We start from the raw sequence: 10359 nt of genomic DNA on the forward strand, positions 1-10359 counted from the left end.
TTGAACCCCGATATTGTTGTACAGCTGCTGTTTTAGGCTATGACTGCTGCTTCCTTACCGACCTCTTGCCAGTAGGGATCCTCTGTGTTTATATCCCATGCTTTCTTGAATTCTGTTGCCATTCGTGTCTCCAGCCTGTGCTCCTGACATTCACCACTCCTTCCATGGAAAAATATTTCTGATGTTCCCGAATCTGCTCCCTTGCACTTTTATATCATATCCACCTAATTGTACAACTTCTTTTCTGTTTAAACAGGTGTGCTTCCTGTGCATTATTAATACTTCTCAGTGTGTAAATGTCTCTAACATATCCCACATCAATCTCTTTTCTAGAGTGTATATATAGAGATATATTCCTGCTTACCAGAAGCGCTTCCCGGCAGGCTCCCTGCCCTGCAGAAAAGCAGAAGTGCAGAGCTGCAGCGCGTGACAGCCTTGGTAACCTGCTGCCGGAGGACAAAGGAGCGTAGCACTACCCCTAGTACGGAGCAATACTGATGCAATGGAGGGGGGAGAGAGGAGAGAAAGGGATGATGCTGAGGGGGGGAGTGGGAAAAGCTATTAATATTTTTATTGTTCTGGCTTCTGTCCACCAAAATAAACTGCGATATTTACCCAGAAAAATAACGAGTCACATTTTCCCACTGATTTTCTCGTTTTTGTTCATGTGATAATAAACTCTAAATTCCCAGGAAAAATTAAAAACATGAAAACTGAAAATGAAGGGCCCTTGGTTGGATTTGGTTTGAATAAAAACTTTAATGATGAAAAAGCACTGATTCTATTTGTCCTTTTAATTGGATAAAGTGACTTTGTTGCTGTTCCTTTTCCCTACTAAGGGAAGATGAAATAAGAGACAAGGCAGGCAGACACGCCTCAACATCTCTGAGATCTCTCCATACTACCAGGAGCATCTGTTAGCTAAATTACAATGCCACATGTGGTCACTAGAGGGCGTCATTAGCCCAGGTAATGGGGAACCTTCTATGAACATAAGAACCTGCCATACTGGGTCAGACCAAGGGTCCACCAAGCCCAGCATCCTGTTTCCAACAGAGGCCAATCCAGGCCATAAGAACCTGGCAAGTACCCAAACACCAAGAAGATCCCATGCATAGCACAGATTTCTAGGGGACTTGCCACATTAGAAGCTCATTGAAGCCAGTTTCATAGTGAAGGAGTAGTATAACAGATTTGTCAGTACCCTCTCTTCTCTCACGAGGGGTTCACACCTTTCCTCTTCCTCATGTTCTGGCTGGTGTGGGCACTGGGGAAAGTACATGGGAATGGTACAAAGAAAGATATTCAATTAACTTTCTCCAAAAAACTCAGCAGATCAGTTATTAACAGACTTTATTTTCCATTCTGATAAATGTACTTGTAACTTTATATATATTTATTGCTCTAATACTAAATTTATGCACTTACATACATGGCAAAGGTTGCCTAAATCTCACGCCTGGCATTGCTTTGCTCAGTACCCGCCCGTGGGATGACACGTGCCTGGAAATAATGATGGTATGAGCCACAGGTGGGTGACAGCACAAATCACAAAGCAAAAGTGAATTGCCATGGTATTATTTCTGGTTCAGTAATGTGCTAGGAGTTTCAGACTTATTAGTCTAACATGGCTAGGTATTAGTACAATAACAACAAGCTTATCTGCAGATAAAGACCATACAGACCCTGCCTGAAAAGAACTTTGAAGCTCAGTTATGAACTTGACACAGGGAAAACAAGTAACTTATCAATGATCATGCAATATGTCTGGCATAACTGGGACTAGAACCCACCTTGAATTTATACCAGATCTGCTAATTTGACCAAGGAAGTTTCACAAAAAGCCCTTTGTCTTGTTACAGTGCACTGCTATCTTCACAATCTCTGCATGCACTACTAGGTATGTAATGTAACATTTTTTTCAGAGATTGTGAAAAATGCTAAACTGACAGCACTGGAAAGCAAAGTCCTTCGTTTACCTAAAGCACAGGCAGTGGCGATGCAACCTTCCCAACGCTGCCCTGCCTGCTGTGTCTGCACAATCAGGGGCCTCTCTACAAATAGTACTAGGGTCGGTGGTAGTGGTGCCAGTCACTGTGAGATTGTGATGGTGCTTTTAATGATGTGCACCTACGTCCACTGGGATCTCATTTCACATGGTTCAGGAAATGGCTTTCAGGTGTTAATGACCTGAGCTGCTGAAAGACTCTGTAACCCAAGGCCAATCCCCTGAGCCATTAATTCCTGCAATTAGATGCAGATTAGGCTGTAGATCTAACCAGCATTTTTAAGTGAAAGGAAGCTCTGATCTGGCCACAAGGTATTTTCTTCCCTGTGAAGGTTCACCGTCATCTCACAAACTTGGCAGTTTCAGTTCTCAAGAAAGTCATTAGAAATCATTACCTCGCTGTTAACCAATCAACATCCTCCTGTAGTGAGTCTTATATGCAGACTCTTGCTGTCACCATTAGCTCCCTGGGGGGGCATTACAGAATCATTACCTTGACAGTAGGAGGGGGAGGGGACACCATCTTTGTTTCAAATAGCTTTCAAAATAAAATGCACTTTTATTCCAGGAAATGTGAATGGTTTAGAATATCTACACAGAGATATACGTATGTACATACATAGAAGAGACTACAAGCAAGTAACTGGATAGTAAAAAGCATGGCCTCCTGCCTTAGCTATCTATGTCACTGGCGTGGCGCAGACAGAGGGGCGCGTCTGCTGGGAGGTTAGATATCTATGTCACTGGCGTGGCGCAGGCAGAGGGGCGCGTCTGCTGGGAGGTTAGATATCTATGTCACTGGCGTGGCGCAGGCAGAGGGGCGCGTCTGCTAGTAGGTTAGATATCTATGACACTGGCGTGGCGCAGGCAAAGGGGCGCATCTGCTGGGAGGTTAGATATCTATGTCGCTGGCGTGGCGCAGGCAGAGGGGCGCGTCTGCTAGTAGGTTAGATATCTATGTCACTGGCGTGGCGCAGGCAGAGGGGCGCGTCTGCTGGTAGGTTAGATATCTATGTCACTGGCGTGGCACAGGCAGAGGGTCGCGTCTGCTAGTAGGTTAGATATCTATGTCACTGGCGTGGCGCAGGCAGAGGGGCGCGTCTGCTAGTAGGTTAGATATCTATGACACTGGCGTGGCGCAGGCAGAGGGGCGCGTCTGCTAGTAGGTTAGATATCTATGACACTGGCGTGGCGCAGGCAGAGGGGCGCGTCTGCTAGTAGGTTAGATATCTATGACACTGGCGTGGCGCAGGCAAAGGGGCGCATCTGCTGGGAGGTTAGATATCTATGTCACTGGCGTGGCGCAGGCAGAGGGGTGCGTCTGCTGGTAGGTTAGATATCTATGTCACTGGCGTGGCGCAGGCAGAGGGGTGCGTCTGCTGGTAGGTTAGATATCTATGTCACTGGCGTGGCGCAGGCAAAGGGGCGCGTCTGCTGGTAGGTTAGATATCTATGTCACTGGCGTGGCGCAGGCAAAGGGGCGCATCTGCTGGGAGGTTAGATATCTATGTCACTGGCGTGGCGCAGGCAGAGGGGTGCGTCTGCTGGGAGGTTAGATATCTATGTCACTGGCGTGGCGCAGGCAGAGGGGTGCGTCTGCTGGTAGGTTAGATATCTATGTCACTGGCGTGGCACAGGCAGAGGGTCGCGTCTGCTGGGAGGTTAGATATCTATGACACTGGCGTGGCGCAGGCAGAGGGGCGCGTCTGCTAGTAGGTTAGATATCTATGACACTGGCGTGGCGCAGGCAGAGGGGCGCGTCTGCTAGTAGGTTAGATATCTATGTCACTGGCGTGGCGCAGGCAGAGGGGCGCGTCTGCTAGTAGGTTAGATATCTATGACACTGGCGTGGCGCAGGCAGAGGGGCGCGTCTGCTGGGAGGTTAGATATCTATGACACTGGCGTGGCGCAGGCAGAGGGGCGCGTCTGCTGGTAGGTTAGATATCTATGACACTGGCGTGGCGCAGGCAGAGGGGCGTGTCTGCTGGGAGGGTAGATATCTATGACACTGGCGTGGCGCAGGCAGAGGGGCGCGTCTGCTGGGAGGGTAGATATCTATGACACTGGCGTGGCGCAGGCAGAGGGGCACGTCTGCTGGTAGGTTAGATATCTATGTTGCTGGCGTGGCGCAGGCAGAGGGGCGCATTTGCTGGGAAGTTAGATATATATGACACTGGCGTGACGCAGGCAGAGGGGCGCGTCTGCTGGGAAGTTAGATATCTATGTCACTGGCATGACGCAGGCAGAGGGGCGCGTCTGCTTGGAAGTTAGATATATATGACACTGGCGTGACGCAGGCAGAGGGGTGCGTCTGCTGGGAAGTTAGATATATATGACACTGGCATGACGCAGGCAGAGGGGCGCGTCTGCTGGGAGGTTAGATATCTATGTCGCTGGCGTGACGCAGGCAGAGGGGCGCGTCTGCTGGGAGGTTAGATATCTATGTCGCTGGCGTGGCGCAGGCAGAGGGGTGCGTCTGCTGGGAGGTTAGATATCTATGTCGCTGGCGTGGCGCAGGCAGAGGGGCGCGTCTGCTGGGAGGTTAGATATCTATGTCGCTGGCGTGGCACAGGCAGAGGGTCGGGTCTGCTGGTAGGTTAGATATCTATGTCGCTGGCGTGGCGCAGGCAGAGGGGCGCGTCTGCTGGGAAGTTAGATATATATGACACTGGCGTGACGCAGGCAGAGGGGCGCATCTGCTGGGAAGTTAGATATATATGACACTGGCGTGACGCAGGCAGAGAGGCTCATCTGCTGGGAAGTTAGATATCTATGTCGCTGGCGTGGCGCAGGCAGAGGGGCGCGTCTGCTGGGAGGTTAGATATCTATGTCGCTGGCGTGATGCAGGCAGAGGGGCGCATCTGCTGGGAGGTTAGATATCTATGTCGCTGGCGTGGCGCAGGCAGAGGGGCGCGTCTGCTGGGAGGTTAGATATCTATGTCGCTGGCGTGGCGCAGGCAGAGGGGCGCGTCTGCTGGGAGGTTAGATATCTATGTCGCTGGCGTGGCACAGGCAGAGGGTCGGGTCTGCTGGTAGGTTAGATATCTATGTCGCTGGCGTGGCGCAGGCAGAGGGGCGCGTCTGCTGGGAAGTTAGATATATATGACACTGGCGTGACGCAGGCAGAGAGGCTCATCTGCTGGGAAGTTAGATATCTATGTCGCTGGCGTGGCGCAGGCAGAGAGGCTCATCTGCTGGGAAGTTAGATATCTATGTCGCTGGCGTGGCGCAGGCAGAGGGGCGCGTCTGCTGGTATTGCATTCTGTTGAATTATGTTTCCATCCAGCCTCAGGACTTGGATTCTGGAGAAATTTGTGATGTCGACAACCTTGCAGAAACTGCCAATGGAGAATTCTGTGGAGAGAAAAATGAAACGGAAAGGAAAAAAAAATAAGATAAAAACTTTCTAGCTTTAGAATGATTTCATTCTGCTTTGTAAAGGAAATGTGAAATCATCTTGGGAAGGGCACAGTGCTGATGAACTAATGATCCTCCTCCATCAGTGACAGGATAGTAAAATGATTCGCCAATAGTTCAAGCTTAAAGTGCACCTAAAACATAAGTGTTGTGTGATAGTGACTAAGCTACACTTTCTTCAGATACATTTTATATTCAGAAGATTTACACAAAACACAATATTCCAGATGGCATTATTGCTTCTTTCATACCTAAAAAACAATTCCTAGGATAGAGTCAGGAATAATCTAAGGAAATATTTTTTAAAGAAAAAGGGTAGTAGATGCTTGGAAGAGGCTGCCCGTGGCAGTGATGGAGAGAAGGAAAGGGGATATGTAAGGGAGCGATGGGCGCTGTGGAGCTGAGCAGTAGGTGTGGATGGGCAGCAGGCAGACTGTAGGGTCTTTTCCCGCCTTTATGTTTCTGTCATGAGAGCACCAAACCTCTTACCTGCTATTCGGTTGCCTTGGAGATAGAAGTGCTCCAGCCTGGTGCTGACAGAAGGAATCCGCTGGAGCCTGTTATAGGAGAGATCCAGTTCAAGCAAACTGGTTGTGTTGAAGGTACTGGAAGGGACCCCATCATTAGTCAGATGGTTGTGGGAGATCCTCACGTACTGCAGCTGGGGGAGCGCCCTGAAGTAATCGGTAGGGATTGTGCTGACTTGGTTGAATTCCAGGTAGAGCTGCTGTAGAGAGTTTGGCAGGCCTTCAGGGATTTTCCTGATATTGTTGTTGCTTAGGTCAAGGAGCACCAAGGATTTTAGCCATTTGAATGCTCCTCCTACATCCTGGATCTGATTGTCATGAAGATGGAGGGCGGTAAGGTTCTCTAAACCCTCCAGAACATCACTTGGGATCCTGCTCAGCTGGTTTGAAGAGAGATGAAGCTCCCGCAAGGATCTTGGAAGATTGCTGGGCACCACAGTGATGTTGTTGTTATCCAGGTACAGCCTCTCCAGATTTTTCAGTTTGGAGAAGACCTTCCTGCCTAGGTTCTTACTACTAATCTGGTTCTTATTCAACACCACCCACATCAAACCTGTGGCATTTTCAAAGGCGCCATCTTGGACTGAGGTAATCTGGTTGTTGTGAAAGTAAGCATACTTCATCCTTGAGGGCACATAAGGCATGTGTTTCAAGTTGCGACTGTCACAGTACATAGCTGTGGGGAAGCTGGGTGGGCAATCACATTCCAGGGGGCAGTCCTGGGAGGCTGGTGCTCTGTCTTCCTCATAAAACGAATCATAATTATAAAACTGGTTTTGGACATAGGAAAGCCACCAGAGTCGGTCATCCTCGTACTGGCACAGAGTCACCTCCCATAGCGAAACAATGATTAGTATTGAAACCCACTTCATTCTGCAGAGAATGTGACGTTCCTGCAAAGAGACAAACACTGACAGGAGAAAAGGGACCCACAGCAAAACAGAAATCAGCGGCAACAATGAATATGACAAAGACTGACCAAGACAATCCATCGGATCAGAACACCATGTCGCAGAGTGGCCTCTCTCCTTTCCCAATGTGGGCCTGTGTAACTTCCTCAGAGATTTGAGATTTTGGTGTCCATAGGTACAGGATCTTTGTGGTCCCTCAGAGACCAGCAGGGGACAGAACCCAGTTTGGGGCACCTTCAGAATTTGGCGGCCACGGCAATCTGCCTGTGATCTCATTTAATATGTGAATGGCATGCAGCAGGCGGTGTGGTCTCCTTTCTGAGGCCCTGAAAGAGCTGCGGCTCACCTTACACTCACTGAGCTGCAGGCTTCCTATCCCCCCTGGCCATGCTGCTGGCTGGCGTGATGGTAAGGAAGGAGAAACGACGCACAATAGCATGATTCAGTGCCTGGGAGGAGGTGGGGATATGTTTTTCCATATTCTGTACATCAGTAGCAGAGACTAGAGATGCCTTGTATTGAATTTATTTAGTGTTAGTGCCAGAGGGGCTTAGATGAATGGCAGAATATTTTGCTGGGGGCCCCCATGAACCCCGACTCACTTCTCTGCAGGATATCCAAGTATAGGGGTCCCTGCTTTCTCAGACTAGATCAGTGTGGGGACTGCTTGGTAATGGGAGCGCCTCTCTCAGAATATCTCAAAATGCAGGATCCTTTTTCGACTGGAAATTGGATCCTGTAAAGGAGCCCCTGTACTGGAGTTATTTACTTATTTATTTAAAACATCTTCTATTCTACTTTATTCAATCCATTCTATGAGGATTTCAAATCCACAATCACAAAATAAAAAGAGACAATAAAACAAACAATAAATAAAATCATGAGACAAGGAGCATTGCCATACCAAAAGCTTTCATCCTGATCTCTTTCTTCTTTATTTTACAATTATTTATAAACTGCTTTCCAAATCACCCAAAGCAATGTATAAGAAATAATCAAATAATAACATGATAAAATAATTAAACAAAATTAACAAAATAAATACAAATTAAATAAAAAAAATCAAACATCCCTTAGCTTAATAAAGAATCCATGCAACCAGATACTTGTTGATTCTCTTTTTTTTTTGGTTAATGCTAATATGCAAGCTAATATACAACAATTCCCCTGATCAGCCAAAGCACTATTATGCTTTAGTACAAAAAAAATAAATCGGATTTTTAACTAATTCGATACAGAGAAATGAACTTACCAAGTGAGCCTTGTTCTAGCAATGCTTCTGCCTCTGCTGCTCTGCTCTTCTGGCAGTTTTTAAAGTGCAGATATGTGTGTTTGCCTCTGTCCTCCGTTGCCAGTCTTGCTGCCCTGGAGTTTTAATCAAACATTGCTCTAACAGTCCAGAACTGTTTTTTCTACCTCTTTATAATAACCTCATGACTCCACGTCCACTAATCAGCCTCCATGGAAAGAAATACCCTGTTGCTGGCCTGCTTGGTATTACAAGTAAGTTCATTTTCTCCTCTCTTCCCTTCATTCACACGTTGCCAATTTAAACCTTCCTCTGTATGGCACATTCACAGGAATGGATGGGTTTTACAGTCTGCTATTCATTGCCTGCCATTCCCATTTGAGGAACTGAGGTCTTGCTAAAATTCTGCTTAGGTGAAGTTCGACATTATGTCCATTACAATAATTAATTACTTCATCCTTAACACTTTGCTTTGCCACAGGAGTAACATGATAAATCCAGCAATAAATCTGCAGGAAAACTTTAAACGTCGGACCTCTGTTGCTGATGAGCGAGATTTCTTGCATATAATGCAGTATTTCTCATATTTAATAGGGTCATAAACGATTGCTGTGATTAGGAAAGTGGTTGTCTTCCTGCAGGAAGGTCACAGTATTCATTATTGTGCAATCACAGCAGTAATACTGACCAAGAAAATGTTATGCCCACAGGTCCTGAATACTAGGGTAGAGGCTGCCCCAGAGGCAGCAAATATTCTTCCAGTTCATGACTCTTACCAGAAATCCTGGTTTGTACCATGGTGAGTATTCCAGGATGCCTGCATCTCTCAGCACAATATACATTCACGTTCCTTTCTTTCCAAGTGAAACCTCCTGCATGCTAGACTCAGTTCTCTTGCTACAGTTTGTACTAAGTGTTAGAGGATAAGAAGACACATGTATCAAGGCTTAGACATAAGGAATACATTTTCCTGAAATGATGAAAAACAATTTTGGGAATCCTGTCTCTCTAGCGAGCAGGAGCACAATCAGCAGCTGCCATTCGGGCTGAATAATCCATTCATGTCTGCCACCTGGTGGACTGTGGCTGTAAGTGCAGTAGACATTTGATAAAAAAAACAAAAACCGACCAGAACATTAAGCGAATGAAATCCTAAAACATAACATCTGTAGGCATAGATTTTCTAAAGCAAATACTTCTTTGTGTGTAATTTTCACCCTAAGCAGCCCAATAGCTGACCACTTCTTAAGCACCAAAATGTATATATTTAGCTCTAGTCAATTTTTCAAGCGTTCAATTTATTTCCTAATTTCCAAAGTTACACATTATACCCTTTGAACATTGACCCATCCGATCATTTCCAGGATTAGAGGAAATACCTTCAAAGTCATGGCCAGGGGAGGAGGGATCCCCTCCAAGGTTGTGGCTGGCCAAGAATGACTTGTGCAGAAGAAGTAGCTTCAGCCCCACTGGCATGGCCTGCTGGTGCCCCCTGAGACTGGCACCCCAGACAGCCACCGGCCTGGCCCGCCTCTTCCACCTGAAAGTATGATACACAGCGCCACCAAGCTTCCCACGTCAAAGTGCCACAGCAAATCTCTCCCAGCACAATGCTCTCTCCTACCAGGGCATTCAAAATTCAACCAACCTCAAACCCTCTCTCACTAATTCCTGCTGAATATTTATCATACTATTACCATTCACAACTGTGTCATATTTATTCATTTGATTACCTATGTACCGTTTCATAGTCTTATTTTTTCACTTGCTATTCTAATGTATCAATAGGCTGAAATGTAAATATTGTGCTGTTCAATTTCTCCCCTTCCATCCCAAGTTTATTTTCCTTGTTTTTTGTAACTTTCCCTCTCCCTTTTTCTGATTCACTGTATTTAAAGTTCAAGGTTCTTATTGAAAAAATTTTTTTTTACGTTACGTTATGCTTTACACTCCTTGTTATTTGTAAACCGGGTTGATGTGATGCCTATCATGAAACTCGGTATAACAAAAACAATAAATAAATAAATAAATAAATAAAATCTCAGCAGCACTTCCTTAACAGAGCATTCATTGTCCTGCAGCTCTGCCACCTGACTCCCTTCACTTTTTTAAGTCTTAATGAGTCTGGATGCTACAAGAACAGTAACAGCAGACACAAATAGAATTTAATTGACTTCATCCTGAGATAGAGAACAACACCAAAGAAGGAGCCATGGCAGAAACATTTCCCAAAGCTCAGCCGCCTGG

The 10359-nt window shown here is 46.3% G+C and overlaps 1 protein-coding gene across 3 annotated transcripts; it reads right to left on the reverse strand.

Annotated features, from left to right (window-relative positions):
* Positions 1 to 1391: 1391 nt before the first annotated feature.
* On the reverse strand, positions 1392 to 9799 carry LOC115082179 (fibromodulin-like). Of its 3 annotated transcripts, XM_029586432.1 has the most exons (4): positions 8889 to 9799; positions 8116 to 8228; positions 5915 to 6845; positions 1392 to 5362 (listed from the first exon to the last, which is right to left on the reverse strand). In XM_029586432.1, the coding sequence occupies exons 3-4, from the start codon at positions 6822 to 6824 to the stop codon at positions 5211 to 5213; spliced, it is 1062 nt and encodes a 353-aa protein (XP_029442292.1). In that variant the 5' UTR covers positions 6825 to 6845; positions 8116 to 8228; positions 8889 to 9799; the 3' UTR covers positions 1392 to 5210. The 3 variants fall into 3 exon arrangements, with proteins under 3 accessions (XP_029442292.1, XP_029442293.1, XP_029442291.1); XM_029586433.1 differs by having other exon boundaries at positions 8116 to 9799; XM_029586431.1 differs by lacking the exons at positions 8116 to 8228; positions 8889 to 9799 and having other exon boundaries at positions 5915 to 7442.
* Between the last annotated feature and the right edge of the window lie 560 nt (positions 9800 to 10359).

The sequence above is a fragment of the Rhinatrema bivittatum genome, unplaced genomic scaffold (genome assembly GCF_901001135.1).
Source record: "Rhinatrema bivittatum unplaced genomic scaffold, aRhiBiv1.1, whole genome shotgun sequence".
In the NCBI taxonomy this organism is placed as follows: Eukaryota; Metazoa; Chordata; class Amphibia; order Gymnophiona; family Rhinatrematidae; genus Rhinatrema; species Rhinatrema bivittatum.

Bases quoted from the DNA above. Each gene is read 5' to 3' on its own strand.
- LOC115082179 (XM_029586431.1), bottom strand. From the start codon at position 7,139: ATGAGATCACAGGCAGATTGCCGTGGCCGCCAAATTCTGAAGGTGCCC. The intron at 5,363-5,914 runs GTAAGAGGTTTG...TTCTCTCCACAG, and splicing joins CCAAGGCAACCGAATAGCAG to AATTCTCCATTGGCAGTTTC.